Raw genomic sequence first — 15,126 nt, forward strand, 5'->3', positions numbered from 1 at the left:
TATATAGATTATATACGATTGTTATGTATTTATTTCACTGGCCTGACATCTTTCATATAAAGAATATTCATATCACATTACTCAACTTTTTCGGATATAGCCAAGATCTAGAACGCGCGTTAAGAAATTTAATCTCATCCCATCTAAGGATAAAAAATATTTAACCCATTAAAGTGTTGATATGAATAGCAATTTGGTATAAAGTCGTGAGCTAACGAGACCAAAATAAAATAAAGAAACCCTTGTCGGATTGGCGACGTTAGCCAAGATTATCATGCAAGGCAGACATGCACTGCAGATAAACAGAGCAGAAAAAGAAAGAAAGAAAGAAATGATCATTCGCACAATGGAATATTGAAACCAAACACAGTATCGGAGATACTAAGAAGAAAAGGAGAACATCCGAGGGGATTCGAATTAATTATCTTTTGGAACTCCTGTGATAACTGCGCATGTTTGAACCTGTGCGATCATTGTCCTAATTGCTTAGAGGCCATTGGGATCTTCCGGAAGTCTCCCCCGGACATAATCCATCAATTAAAGATCAAGATCCAATTGAATGTTTATTCTACCATGAAAGATTTTCGTTGGAAGAACCATCATGTTCCTGGAGATGATGATCAGCTGGAAATAGCTCGTGCTAAGCATTCATTCTTCTATAGGATTCTGGAAACTACAATCATCATGCTGGATTAGAAACGTGAATTGTGAAATTCACTCCCTGAGTATGATCAAACAATATTACCTAGAAGAATTCCAGGTCCGGGCGATCTTTGTTCCTGCAGAGCATAGGAGAGAGCTTGCTGCGTTATCTGAGACACCTCAGCCAGTCCGAATTTACTACCGATTAGGAACGGAACGCCACCCAAAAAAGCTTGGTATCCCAAAACTCAGTTCGCAGCTGGTTGGAACTTTCGCGTGTGAGCCGGACCGTTGGGTTTCCATCCATAATGTTGGGGAACTTTTAATCATCGATCGTGTGTCTTTTACTTTAGCCAGTGGTGTTGTATATTATCCACTTCAGCTTCAGCTTGTTTGAATATACCGCATTTTGTGCGGTCAAAGATGTCTAGGAAATCCCATTTTGAACAGTAGGATCTCGCTAGACCTCAATCAACGAATGAGGCTCGGCGGGCAAGGCCAAAAGTAGGTAGACACCATGGAAGTTTATTGTACAATATTTGACCAGTGTACGTTGATCGGGCTTTTTTAGGGTAGAATATTATATTGCTTCAGCTGAACCTGATCTTAGGCTAACCCTGAGAGGGCATGGAGCATTGAAAGGCTGACTGCTGTATCAGATTAACGATTATTTCTTTACCTCGGCGTTGCCCGTCAAAAAACAACCAGCTTTGCTGGTTCTTGAAGGTTCCGATGAACGAGCCGAAGCCTGACATTGACGTGGGTGCAGGGGAACATGTTCCCATGGACCTGGAACCGACGATTAGATATCGATTATTGCTCCCTCTTCCCTTTCTGCTTCACCAAGATCAGATCTGGCAGAGTGCAGATTCAGCTCCGCCTCACCGCTGTTCTCGGATATGTAGTTGTTAAGAGGTTGACTTTATACTATAGTGAACGCTCGGGATGATGAAATTATACAGTTGTGCAACTTGTGTGTGGCTCCTCTACTCAGAAGGTTGGGGCGGTGTCTCCGGGAAAGGCTAGCTAGCTAGCCAGGCACATAAGTGTGCGGCTGGACAGTCTGCGGGAGGCAACAACTGGTCGTTGTAACCAGCTGAACGTGTTGCCGACTAGTCCCCCGTCTGTACGTATCTATTGCAGAACGCATGCAGTAGGTAGCAGCGAAACATACGCTACAGGCCCATGATGACGGACATACTGGGAGGGAGTTTTTTTTTTTTAAGTTTGGTAGGGTGGAGGTTTCAGCAGTGACACTGGGAGGTTTGCTCTACACATGTATGCATCCAAAGCGTTGAACTCCCGGCAAGTGGAGAACCAGATATTGTACCTACATACATGTACTATACGCACAGAGAAGAGATGCAGCCTAGGGGGGGTGTCGAGCAGCGCTGTTCTTTTTAGCTGTTCCGGGGACTGCGATGTATGGGAGAGGTTGTTGGTACTTGACTGTGGCAACGGGTAAAAAAATAAGCCTCCAATTACGATTTGCTGGCGGAGGAGGCTTATATAAGCGTTTTGCACCCAAAAAGGGTCACTTTAGCATTACCTTGGTGTAAGCCTCCAAATCGGGTAATGCTCTGTCCCACATAAGGCATATATACGCCTTTACCTGCCCAAAAGCCTGATTTTAAGGCAAATCTTAGGTTACGTAATCATAATTAGTGGCAAAATAGGCATTATTTCGTGATATGTCTTAAACAGCGCTTATTTGAGCTCAACGCTGATTGGCTAGGAAGTATTATAGGTAGGTAATCCTGATATAGGGCTTATCTAAGCCGGGAAACTGTGGATGACTAAGCCTGTAGCTGAGCCGGGTAACTCCCTAATCTATGTAGAGGCATCCGAATCATAACTCATCTTTCCCTCCTAACCTCGTACAACCTTCCGCGCGTGATTTTGGTACGTTTCCTTCTACCTAGTACGTAATACATGTAGATACTAATCTTCGTTTTAGCCCTTTAGCCCACGATACCCTTGTTTTACTTTTACCCTTAATTAACCCTGTCGCGTCGCACGGGGCTTGACGCTTTGCACTCAGCAGTGCAACTAGCCAGCGGTGGGGTCCTACCCCCCACCAATGGGGGCGGGCATCGTGGGGCGCTTCATGGGTTCCTGTCGTTCACGGTCCTTTGGGCCCTGAACGTTCCCGACGCGTCAGGTTTGTGGTGTCAGCTTCGAGTCGACAGATAAGCGTCGTGAGCCTCTTACATGGGGACCGGGGTACTGGCTGCTTTCCTGGCGTTAGGGGATCCCTCCTGTATATCATTCTCCCAATTTTGGTGTTTACTAACCCCCGATACTGTGCCGCTTCACCCCTTTTAGATCGTTGCCTAGTCATCGGACCTGCCTTCGTACGTGTAATGGCAGCTATGTATTTCGGCTAGGTGATGAACTGGGATGAGGGAAGGAGGTATCGTGCAGTGGAATTAGGATTTGTAATGGGGATTTCTGTTATGTTCTTTGGGTTTCTGTTACGCGAAGGTATTAGTCATTGTTGGATTATGGATGGATATATAAGGGGGCGTTGTCTCGTGCTTTTGTCTGTTTTCCTTCTTCTCTTTCTTCCTTACGCAACCTCTGTATTTATTCCACGAATACTATTCTCTGTCCGCACTACGTCATAGGGCTCCAACCGGTTTATCATACCAGGCAGAGCCACCCCATAGTCCATAGTCAAAGCATACCTTTACATCTACGTTCACGTCTACGTCACTACCTAGGTTGTATTCCTTGGCACCACAGTCTATTGCCTACAGTCCCCGTGATACGTAGGTTGCGTCCTCTATCGCCAACCAATACAACACCATAGCCTACAATGTCGGAACATGTCCATGTCGATTATCAACAACTCAACGATAACCTCCAAAGATTTTTTGAAGCGCATCCACAGGTCGATCATGTTGTCGGAGCTGAAGCTTATGCGCTTCTTCAACAGTGTCAAAATGGTCTTACTCAATATGCAACGGATTTACAAGAGGTAGAAGCGGAGGCTGAGAGGGCAAGAAGAATGTTTGAACGAGATCTTACTGCTGCCCGAGCTCAACAAACTGCTGTTCAGATTGTGGCCCCTGACGAAGAACCTATTGGAAATAATGCTCCACCTGTACCCCCAGCACCACCAGTTACCGGTACCACCTATCGGTCGGAGAAACTCCCAGACCCCGACGTGTTCAGGGGGGATCGTGACCGGGAAAGGCTACACTTATTCAAGCAACAAATGAAACTTAAGCTATTAGGAAATGCCGATCGCTATCCTACACTACAGTCTAAGTTATCGTACGCGTTCAGCAGATTGGAAGGTGCTGCTGCCAATCAGTTTTTACAGTACATGGGAGAAGAAGGTATTGCCTTACCTTCTATGACACGGTTTTATGAGATTCTGGATACAGCTTTTGGAGACCCCGATCGAATGCGTACAGCTAGAAGAAATCTTCGGAACATCAGACAACGCACTCGAACCTTTGCCGATTATTTTGCTGAGTTTCAACGGTATGCTGCTGAGTCGGGTATGGATGAAGTCTCTCGGATTGAGGCTTTGATGGAAGGAATTAATGGGGAACTGGACGAATCGATGATACACCATGAGACTCCTGCAACGGTAGATGGTTGTGCAACACTCTTGCAACGATTGGATAACCGACGACGGGCGGCGGAAGCTAAGCGAGGTAGTAAAAAACCTTGGACTACTACTGCGACCCCGGCTCCGCGCCCTCCACCAACAAATCCTGTTCCTGCTCCCCGTCCTGCTGCCCCTGCTGCCAACCCACCTGCTACTGAGAATCACCCCTCATTCCGTCCTGGAGGTGAGGTACCCATGGACCTGTCTGGAGGACGTCGTCGCCCTACCCCTGCCGAAAGAAACGCCCGATTAGCTGAGGGCCGATGTTTCTATTGCGGAGGTGTCGGACATATGGTTAGAAATTGCCCCCAAGCGAGGGCAACTGGAAATCAACCAAGGAGGCCTGTGATGAGAGGAGCGGCGTTGACAGTGGAAGAAAATGATGGAAGCGATAATGAGTCGGCAAAAGATTTGTCCCTGCACTAAGTGGCTTAGCCCAGGGACCGTTTAAGGATTTTTCTAAGATGTGTATTTCTGGTTTTTCGGTATCAGAGGAGGAAATGGATGGAAATCAACTTGTAGTAACTTGTTCGATTTCACAGAATAAAAATTCGTTTATACCTACCTACGCCCTTATTGATACCGGAGCATCAGGATATGCTTTCATTGATGAATCCTTTGCACGCCACAACAATCTTACAATGACCCCCCTTAAAATACCTCGCCATGTAGACGTTATAGACGGAAGGCCTATTAAGTCAGGAAAAATTACCCATATTGTCGATGTCTCGCTAGACATTCATGGTCATCGGGAGACGGCGCCATGTTTTGTAACGAAGTTAGGACACTATCCGATTGTGATGGGGACACCTTGGATGCGACGACATGATGTTACGATTCGACCAAAAGAAAATCTACTTGTTTTTGACTCTCGAAGCTGTTGTCAACACTGTTCACTCAGTGGAACTGCAGTTATTGTTCATGGTATCTCGATCCCCTTACCGGAACACCATACAGTCATCGTTTCAGCAACCGAGAAATCCACTATCGATATCGAACAATTAGTACCGAAAGAATTTCACCATCGTCTTCATATGTTCAAAGAATATGATGCTTCAATTCTCCCACCACATCGACCATCCCATGACATCGAGATAGTATTAGAGGAAGGCAAACGACCACCATATGGACCTATATATGGATTATCTCAAATTGAGTTAAAAGCACTACGAGAATATCTTGATGAAAATTTACCCAAAGGATTTATTCGAGCCAGTGAATCACCAGCGGGAGCACCCATACTGTTTGTGAAGAAAAGCGATGGAACCCTTCGACTTTGTGTTGACTATCGAGGTCTAAATGCGATTACAATCAAAAATCGATATCCATTACCATTGTTGAAAGAAACCCTGGCTAAGTTATCAAGAGCACGATACTATACTAAGTTGGATTTACGATGGGGATATAATCAAATCAGGATAGCGGAGGGAGATGAATGGAAAACAGCATTCCGGACTCGATATGGACATTTCGAATATACAGTAATGCCGTTTGGATTAGCTAATGCCCCTGCTACATTTCAGCATTGGATCAATGATATTCTACGTCCCTACCTCGATCAATTCGTAACAGCATACTTAGACGATATCCTTATCTATTCCGAGACCCTATCAGAACATAAAGAACATATTCAAAAGGTTCTAAAGGTACTTGATGAAAATCATGTTCACCTTAAACCTGAAAAATGTGAATTTATGGTTCAGGAAACAAAATATCTTGGTTTAATCCTTACTCCGAATGGGAATAGAATGGATCCAAAGAAAGTTATCGATGTTTTGGAATGGACTACACCGACAAACCTTCGTGATGTTCAAGTATTCCTAGGATTTGCAAATTTCTACCGACGGTTTATTTTGGGATATTCGAAAATTGTTGCCCCGCTTACAGCCTTGACAAAGAAAAACGTTAAATTTGAATGGACGGATGAAAGGGAGGAAGCATTTCAGACTTTGAAAAAGATGTTTACAACGGCACCGATACTAGCTCATTTTAATCCAGATCGAAAAATTGTGATAGAAACTGATGCATCCGACTATGTTTCAGCAGGAATCCTATCTCAACGTGACAACGAAGGAATTCTACATCCAGTTGCTTTCTTTTCCAAGAAACACTCTCCCGCAGAATGCAACTACGAAATCTATGACAAAGAGCTTTTAGCAATTATACGATGTTTTGAAGAATGGCGACATCATCTGGAGGGAGCTCAATTTCCAATTGAAGTTCTTAGCGACCATCGGAATCTTGAGTATTTTATGACAACAAAATTGTTAAATCGTCGACAAGCCCGTTGGTCCGAATTTCTTTCACGCTTCGATTTCGTTATACAATTTCGGCCAGGAAAACAAGGAACAAAACCAGATGCATTGACTAGGAGGTCAGGTGACCTACCTAAAGAGGGGGATGAACGGTTAACGCATCAGAGTCAAGTGATTCTGAAGCGAAAAAATTTGGATACCAAGCTAAGTTTGTTCGCGGGTTCTTTGTCAAATGAATCCGCTGAAGGAGCGTCCACTGTAGAGGAGTTATTTTCAAAAGCTTACCAAGTGGATAGTTTCCCAAACAAGGTTCTCAATATGCTTCGGAATGGCATACGCCACTCAAACAAAATCTCACTTGCCGAATGTATGGAAGATAACAACGGTCGGCTGCTTTATCGAGGCATGCTATATGTACCAGACGATGATGACCTTCGACTAAGGCTTTTAAAAGAATATCATGACAAACCATCTGCAGGACATCCGGGTAGAGCGAAGACTCTGGAGCTCCTAAGTCGAGAATATTACTGGCCACAGATGCGGAAGTTTGTCGATCAGTATATTAGGAATTGCAATGTGTGCACCCGTAGCAAGGCATCACACAATGCACCTTATGGAGTACTTCGCCCCATGCCAATTCCCGATGGACCCTGGACAGATGTCTCGATGGACTTTGTAACTGATCTTCCTGAGAGTGATGGGTATAATGCGATTTTGGTCGTGGTGGATAGACTAACCAAAATGCGGCATCTGATACCAACGACAAAGGAGGCGGACTCACAGGAAGTAGCAAGGCTATATATTGATAACGTCTGGAAGCTACATGGATTACCCGACACTATGGTATCCGATCGAGGAACACAGTTCGTCGCGGAATTCTGGAGGTCCCTTTGTGATCGATTGGAAATCTCGCCAAAGTTCTCTACTGCATTCCACCCCCAAACAGATGGACAGACAGAAAGAATTAATGCCATAATGGAACAATACCTCCGAAGCTATGTTTCCTATCAACAAGATGACTGGGTCCGATGGCTACCGATGGCTGAATTTGCAACCAACAACCACGTTTCCGAAACAACAAAAGTTTCCCCCTTTTATGCTAATTCGGGAAGGAATCCTAGGATAACATTTGGGCCTTTGGAACATGGTCGAACGACGGCGGAGGATCAAGCGAACCGTATTGCAAGGGAAATGAAGGATGTGGTGGACTTCCTAAGAGAAGAAATGTTCCGGGCGCAAAGGATACAAGAAGAATCAGCCAATAGGAATCGAACTCCAGCTCCTCGATATTATTTAGGAGATAAGGTTTTTCTCTCGACCCGTCATATTCTAACAAAGCGACCCTCTAAGAAATTCGATTGGAAACGTATTGGACCTTATAGCGTTAAACGAATCGTTAATCCCTATGCTTACGAGTTGGAACTTCCCCGGTCGATGAAAATTCATCCAGTATTTCATGTTTCGTTATTGTCACCTGAAGCGAATGATCCTTTACCAGGACAACAACGATTACCACCACCTCCGGTTGAAATCGAAGGGGAGGAAGAATGGGAAGTCGAAGATATTTTGGATTCGAGGAAACGAAGAGGAAGATTTGAATATTTGGTACGATATATGGGATATGACGAAGCCTCCTGGCAACCGCTATCGGACCTTGAACATTCACCTGAAATTATTAGACGATTCCATAAGCGTTATCCAGAGAAGCCTAAGCCTACCAGGAGGTAGGCCTTAGAGGGGGGCGTGGTCTGTAATGGCAGCTATGTATTTCGGCTAGGTGATGAACTGGGATGAGGGAAGGAGGTATCGTGCAGTGGAATTAGGATTTGTAATGGGGATTTCTGTTATGTTCTTTGGGTTTCTGTTACGCGAAGGTATTAGTCATTGTTGGATTATGGATGGATATATAAGGGGGCGTTGTCTCGTGCTTTTGTCTGTTTTCCTTCTTCTCTTTCTTCCTTACGCAACCTCTGTATTTATTCCACGAATACTATTCTCTGTCCGCACTACGTCATAGGGCTCCAACCGGTTTATCATACCAGGCAGAGCCACCCCATAGTCCATAGTCAAAGCATACCTTTACATCTACGTTCACGTCTACGTCACTACCTAGGTTGTATTCCTTGGCACCACAGTCTATTGCCTACAGTCCCCGTGATAGTACGCTTCGTACGAACGTGGCGGCATCGTCGAGAGATTAAATTTGTGGATGGAGCGGGCATCGCTTTCAGGCCAAACATGTGGAAGTTTGGTGCCTGCTCCGCGATCTAGATTAGGATCCGCGCACATAGCTGTAGTACGTCTTTTTGGGATATAGGGCTGTATTGCGCGATAATTAGGCATGTAATCTACGTACAATTAGACTCCAGGCACCGATTAGGAGGTGCATATGTATCTAGATACCCAAGCGCTCAGGTAAAAGTCGTGTTTTGGCTGTACTGCGCATCAAAACGGTGATATTACGTGAAATCGTATCGCGCGTATCGCCAAGAAACGATATTTTTGAACCCTAACCCTACTACTAAAGTAGGTTTAGTAGTAGGGTTAGGGTTCAAAAATATCGTTTCTTGGCGATAGGGCTCAAAAAATCGAAAAAAACGACATTTCGGCTTATAATTGGGCCCGTACACTAGATTAGGGGGTATCACGACAGAATATTGCTTTTTAATCACATTTTATTGCTTTTTCCTAGACTAGGGTCGTAACGTCATGAATCGTAACAAAATCAACGCCTTTTGAGACATCAGGGGCATCAGGGGCACCAGGGGTAATTATATCGTGCATCTTGGTGGGTATTAGGGTGTGGATTCCGAGCTCAAACAGCACCACGTGGGGCTTTTTTGCCTCGAGCTCTAGTATTCCTTCCAGGCGCAGGGGCAGGTGCAAGGGTTGCGGCTTGAGCAACACCAGGCGAAATCGTCGTGGTGGTGGTGGTGGTGGTGGTGGTGGTGGTAGGCGTGGTAGGCGCAATACTAGGCGCAACCGCCCTAGGAGGTGTAATTGGTACAGCAGGCGGAATTGGTGCAGCAGGCGTAGCTGGTGCAGCAGGCACATCTTGTGCAGGGGTAGGCGCACGAGGAGTCTGCGCAATACCGGGAGTTGGCGCAATATTAGAAGTACGGGGAGCCTGCGCACGTGCAGGGGTTTCTTCGTGCGCCACTTCTGACCGCACCTCCTCTCCCCAATCGTCGTCGTTGCCCGCCAAATCTACCAAAACTTGGCCTGTATCCTCGGGTTGAGGTGCACCTCCGGAATCGTCATCGGGAAGCATAAAGAAGCGCGTGTCGTCATCAATATCGTCAAAGTCCTCGTCCCTGCCGTGCCTGACCTTTTTGCGCTTGGTTTTGGGTGGTTTGACGTGATAATGCGACAAATCAATGCCCTCCCACGCCGCCGATGCACCCAATCGGTCCCAGAATCGATTCAACGCCGTCCTATTGTAATCTGCAGAATAGGGTTTGTGGATATGCATCTTGGTAAACGTGCACATGTTGACGTAGATTACTGCACGGATTAGCGATTGACTGATCGCCCAAAGGGGGGGGTATTACCCTTCATCATGAATTGCACTCTTTTGGATGACTTTGCGATATCGACAAGGGGCTCCACCCAGTAGAATATCGACATCAGATTCTCGATATTGTAGGCTTTGGCGTAGTAGTCTCTGATTGCGTCGAGATTACGTGCAGATCGGAATAATACACCCTCCTGGGTAAGAGTCTGCTGCACGTGCTCAAAAAAAACGTTCAATCGTCTGATGCTTAATCTGGTGGATACCGTTTTGGGTACGATTGCGTACTAGATTGAATATGGCGGTGTCCTTGACGAAATCGGCACCAAAAGCCGTTGAGATTAGAGAATCGATGTCATCGATCACGAATTGCCTCAGATACGTACGCCTTGCAAGGCTCTTCAGCACCCCAAAGAGGTAATCATTCGCAGGGCTGAGCTCTTCCTGATTGGCGCCTCGCTTGAATTTGGAAGAGCTCAACAAGGCCTTCTTTACCTCCGACAGAAGCCCGGTGCATTGGCTAGGGCGCTCACCGGCCAGCAAGCCGCTGAAGAAGCAGTACGCCATCTGCACATCCTCCACCTCCCAACGGCATCGATTTTTATATGTCTGGTGGCGTCACGTCAGTCAGTCAGTCAGTATCAGCGCACCTACCACCCCCTGCACCGTACTCACGTTGATCTCGAAGATACGCACTTCCTTCTCAGCGCTGGCGTCCGAATCTGCCATATCTGGCATACTGACGAAGATTGGCGATGGTCTGGTAGGTTAGCGATGGTCTGGTAGAGTAGCGATGGTTTAGTAGACTGGCGAGGTGTGGTGTGATATCTTCGTGGAGGTTGACGATGGTTGAGGACTATCTTAAGACCGCGCTAGCCGTATTAGGCAGGTGCACGGGCCATATGAGGCTCAATGAGGCGGAAGTAGGGTGTGGTGACGTCAACATACCAGCATCAACCTCCACGAAGATATCACACCACACCTCGCCAGTCTACTAAACCATCGCTACTCTACCAGACCATCGCTAACCTACCAGACCATCGCCAATCTTCGTCAGTATGCCAGATAGGGGCCTTGATCTCGATCGATTCCTAGCATTACCTGGTAGGGCTATACACGCGTTAGGCAAGCGCAAACGTGACGGGGAGCGCCTTTGCACCCCAGATGCCGATAAGGACGACGAAGACGAGCCTCCTGCTGAGCACGAGCATCAATCTGAGCATCAATCTAAGGCAGATTTAGAGCCCGATTCTGAGCCTGATAATGACGAATATCCGGTGGTATCTGATGACGAAGGACGCCCTGATATCTTGGAAGGAAACACCGTTTGGACCGAGCAATTGGCAGAGCAAAACGCCGATATAGAGGAGGCAGAAGCACCCGTTTTGCAGGAGGCGGAGGAGGCGGAGGCACCCGGAGATGCAGAAACGGTGCCTGAACCGACGATTGCTTGGAAACCTCCTACTTCAAAGCACCCAATGAGCCCGTTTCTTTTTGCTTTTGCTGTTTGGTGTGATAGGGTTAATATTAGTCGCCCAGATTACGCTGCTTTGCTCGAGGTAATACACCTAGCACGTGACAACCCGGATGTTTGGAAACACCTCCCAAATACGCTCGACACCCTCCAAAACCATTACCAGGCACAGATACCCGCACCGCCAATCTACGAGTGCAAGATCGATCTCAGATTAGATAAGATGCCAACGGGTCAATCAGGGGCTGGTAAAGCCTATTTTTTTGACCCAATCGAGCTGACACAGACGATATTACGCTCTAAGATGAGGCAGCACATGCATTTTGGTATGGCGCAATTGGTGGAGGAGGCGTCAGAATTGTGGCACGGAGAGGCTTGGGCGGAGTCTATTCGCACGTGCAGTGGTGTATTTGCTCGATATCCTGACGGTCTTACACCCTCCTAAATTGCACCCAATTCTAAGCAAATCAAGACTGACTAATCAACAGGCTCTCCCATATTTCCTTCTGATTTTGTCACGTATCGAGAGTCCAATATGCTGCATGCTGGGCGTGTACGATGCATTTACCAAGACATGCGTACCGCACCTACCGCCGGTGCACCTACCGCCGGTGCACCTACCACCGGTGCGCCTACCACACCCAATATCGTCGTATATTTAGAGCCCGTCATGGGATACGTCGATTTGGCTGACGATATCAAGCCTTTGGTGACGCACCCACCACCCCACCCTGGAGAGTGCTTCCTAATCGAGGACATCAGGTTGATATCAGCCAATCAGATATTCGCTAGATTAGGTGAAAACGTCACATTTGATCGCGATTTCCGTGACGACAGAGACCTCGCTGAAGAGGCTGAATTGCTCGGCAGTCAAGAGGCTGCTAGAGAGGGTGCTAGGTTAGCACGTCAGGCAGCACGTCAAAACGCTGGTATGCGGGTGAATCAAGCCCAGGCACCAAATCAACGCCAGGCACCAAATCACGGTATGCCCCCACCTCCGCCTCCAAACCAAGCCTTCAACCCTACCGCATTAATCAATATACGCAGGGTAATCAACCTATCAAAACGCTCGATTAGGGCAGTACGTCTTACCCACCCAGTCAGGGCAGAGCTCGAAATCAAGGCGTACGGTAGGCAGGTGCTTGAACGTGATTTTGTATCACGTGCAGGGCAACGGCCAATCAGATGCATGCCCCAGATGACGTTTATCGACGGTTTTGGCTTATATCGCAATATGTACAGATCGCTGACAGGTGGGTGTATGGCGTATACCCCCCCCTTTGTGATTTACCGTACTGACTGATGCGCATCAGGGGTATATATGATACCGTCTAACCTACCAATCAGAGAGCGTACCAGGCTCGTTAATGTCTTTCCCCTGACGCTTGGACCACACGGTAGCGATTTGCGCGACGTTTTAGGGTGCCTGGAAACGCCCTCCAAAAAGCTCGAATCCGGGGTAATAATGCAGATTCCGTATGGCGAATCGGAGGCGCTAGTGGAGGCGTTTGTGTCGTCATTTGCGCTAGGGTATCTAGGTGATATGCCTCAGCAAAACGAATGCGCTGGCTTCCTGCGCCAAAACGCTGCTTTCGGGTGCAGAAGCTGCCTAATACCATCAAAAGAATACGGCAATTTGGACTACGATATCACCAAAAGAGGCAGATATCACCACGTGACGCTAGATATTAGGACTAAAGCGTCAGATATGCCGCCTACTAGGCGCAAAGCGCATCTCCGAGCGCTGGGTATCAACGAGCTGCCCTCCCCTGTTTTGACGTCATTAGCTCCCGCAATTGACGTGTGTAGGAGCTTTCCGCCTGACCCCCCCCATGCCGAGATGTCCGGAATAGGGCGTTTACTTCAGGATCTTTTGATCGACAATCTCCTGTTGCCCAATCAACGTGAGGCATACGCCTCCGTCTTCCGGAAGCAAGCCCTACCACCAGGCTGGTGCAGGGTGCAAAACCCCCTACGTCATCGCAATTCCTGGGATTTGAGCGAGCAAAGCAGGGCTTGTGTCATAACGGCGATGGTTTTGCGTACCTGGCTGACAAATCAACGCCTCCAACCTGCCCTATTACGTGCTATCAGAGCAGAGTATGATGCAGAATTGAGTCCTGATTTGCGCCTAAAAGAGTGCGATATCGTGACTAGGGTCTATAGCCAGTTAGCATCGAGCTACACCCTGATTACCAAGCACTGCTTGAGCGCTGATAACGTGCAGAATATGAGCTCTTCAACGCTAATTTGCCGATCTCTGTCTCTTAGGCTGATCAATTGCGCGATTAGCGCAGGTACGCGGGGCAGAGGTGGTGTGGCATCACGTGCCTCCTCCTCAGGTGCCTCTCCAGCACCCATCAACGAAGACGACGATATCTCTGAGCCTGGGAGCCAATTAGGGGGTGCTCAGCCACCAAAGGCGTCAGCTAACGTGCTCGGGGGGTGGCTGAATCGACCAAATATCCACGTTGCAGTGCATTATCACGATTACTGCAGGCAATACGCCACTATCTGGAATACCAACGTCCTAATCGGAGAGCAATATCACCGTCTTTTCAAACGTCAGGTGACACACACCAACCACAAAGACGTTGAATTGCATCTTCTCCGCCACGACGGTAGGAAAAAGACCGTTAGATTTGTCCTAGAAGGCGCTTTCGAGGAGTCAAATCCGGAGATATCACGTGCCTTTGCTGATCTCAAGAAGGTGTGCCCTACCCTAATCGAATATCTGCTACCAGCGTCTTCACACCAATATCTAGAGGAAGCAGAAACAGGGGTAGAATCAGCACCAAATCACGTCAATCCCAGGGTTTTGGGTCGAGTTCCCGCCAATTACGTCAGAAACACCGCCCTTTTACCTACCAAATCACGTGCTTCTGGCGTCTTTGACGATATTCTCCGATTAGCGTACAAAAGGGACTATTTGCGCCCAAATATCGTCGATTTGGGTGCTAAACCGTATGCTTACTACCAGCGATTCACCTTTGTCGATCCTACAGAGCAGAAACGTATAGGGTTTACCAAAGGCACATATATTACCCTAAGAGCACCAAATCAGGGCGATACACCTCCACTGGTAGGCCAAATCGAGTATATCTTCACCCACAAATTGCACCAAATCGAGCGCCTATTCGTACACGTGCAGATATATGACGACACCGGAAAATTAGACCCAATATCATCGATTCCGGTGCTCAAATCAACCAATCGGAGAGCAGTATACGGGCTACCCGCTGTATCGTCAAAACGCCTCTATATTCTGCCTTTTGACCCGTCAGAATCGTCTTTAGATAGGCGCTTTTGGTGGTGCAATTGGGACGTTAGGTTCTGCTGATTTATGCTAAAAGGGGTGCACTAAGGAGGGTGTGGTGCGCAATAGGGGTGCACTAAGGAGGGGTGTGGTGCGCAATAGGGGTGCACTAAGGAGGGGTGTGGTGCGCAATCAATAGGGGGTTGGGGTGCACTAAAAAAAGCACTGTACTGTACGATTAGTAATTGCTTAGTAATAATATAAATACGTGCTCTAATATAATACATATCCACCAATAATCATGCCGAGGTATTGATCGTTATTTAATAGAGAGGTATATATGAAATTAAATCTTAAATAACGCTT

General features: G+C 47.2%; 4 protein-coding genes across 4 annotated transcripts; 3 read left to right on the forward strand and 1 right to left on the reverse strand.

The window, feature by feature from the left end:
- Window positions 1-3,460: 3,460 nt before the first annotated feature.
- Window positions 3,461-4,690, forward strand: H6S33_012994 (uncharacterized protein; the record flags this gene model as incomplete). The annotated part of the gene is made up of 1 exon (XM_044844354.1): window positions 3,461-4,690. One exon carries the CDS (start codon window positions 3,461-3,463, stop codon window positions 4,688-4,690), a length of 1,230 nt encoding a protein of 409 aa, XP_044694703.1.
- Window positions 4,691-4,764: 74 nt separating this feature from the next.
- H6S33_012995 (uncharacterized protein) lies at window positions 4,765-8,247 on the forward strand (the record flags this gene model as incomplete). The annotated part of the gene is made up of 1 exon (XM_044844355.1): window positions 4,765-8,247. The coding sequence occupies one exon, from the start codon at window positions 4,765-4,767 to the stop codon at window positions 8,245-8,247; it is 3,483 nt and encodes a 1,160-aa protein (XP_044694704.1).
- A 1,087-nt stretch (window positions 8,248-9,334) lies between these two features.
- On the reverse strand, window positions 9,335-10,768 carry H6S33_012996 (uncharacterized protein; the record flags this gene model as incomplete). Its single annotated transcript, XM_044844356.1, has 4 exons — window positions 9,335-10,023; window positions 10,071-10,239; window positions 10,319-10,639; window positions 10,706-10,768. The coding sequence occupies 4 exons, from the start codon at window positions 10,766-10,768 to the stop codon at window positions 9,335-9,337; spliced, it is 1,242 nt and encodes a 413-aa protein (XP_044694705.1).
- A 740-nt stretch (window positions 10,769-11,508) lies between these two features.
- H6S33_012997 (uncharacterized protein) lies at window positions 11,509-14,844 on the forward strand (the record flags this gene model as incomplete). Its single annotated transcript, XM_044844357.1, has 4 exons — window positions 11,509-11,932; window positions 11,993-12,757; window positions 12,818-13,643; window positions 14,835-14,844. The coding sequence occupies 4 exons, from the start codon at window positions 11,509-11,511 to the stop codon at window positions 14,842-14,844; spliced, it is 2,025 nt and encodes a 674-aa protein (XP_044694706.1).
- Between the last annotated feature and the right edge of the window lie 282 nt (window positions 14,845-15,126).

This window comes from Morchella sextelata (assembly GCF_020137385.1).
Source record: "Morchella sextelata strain SCLS chromosome Unknown scls_9, whole genome shotgun sequence".
Lineage (NCBI taxonomy): Eukaryota > Fungi > Ascomycota > Pezizomycetes > Pezizales > Morchellaceae > Morchella > Morchella sextelata.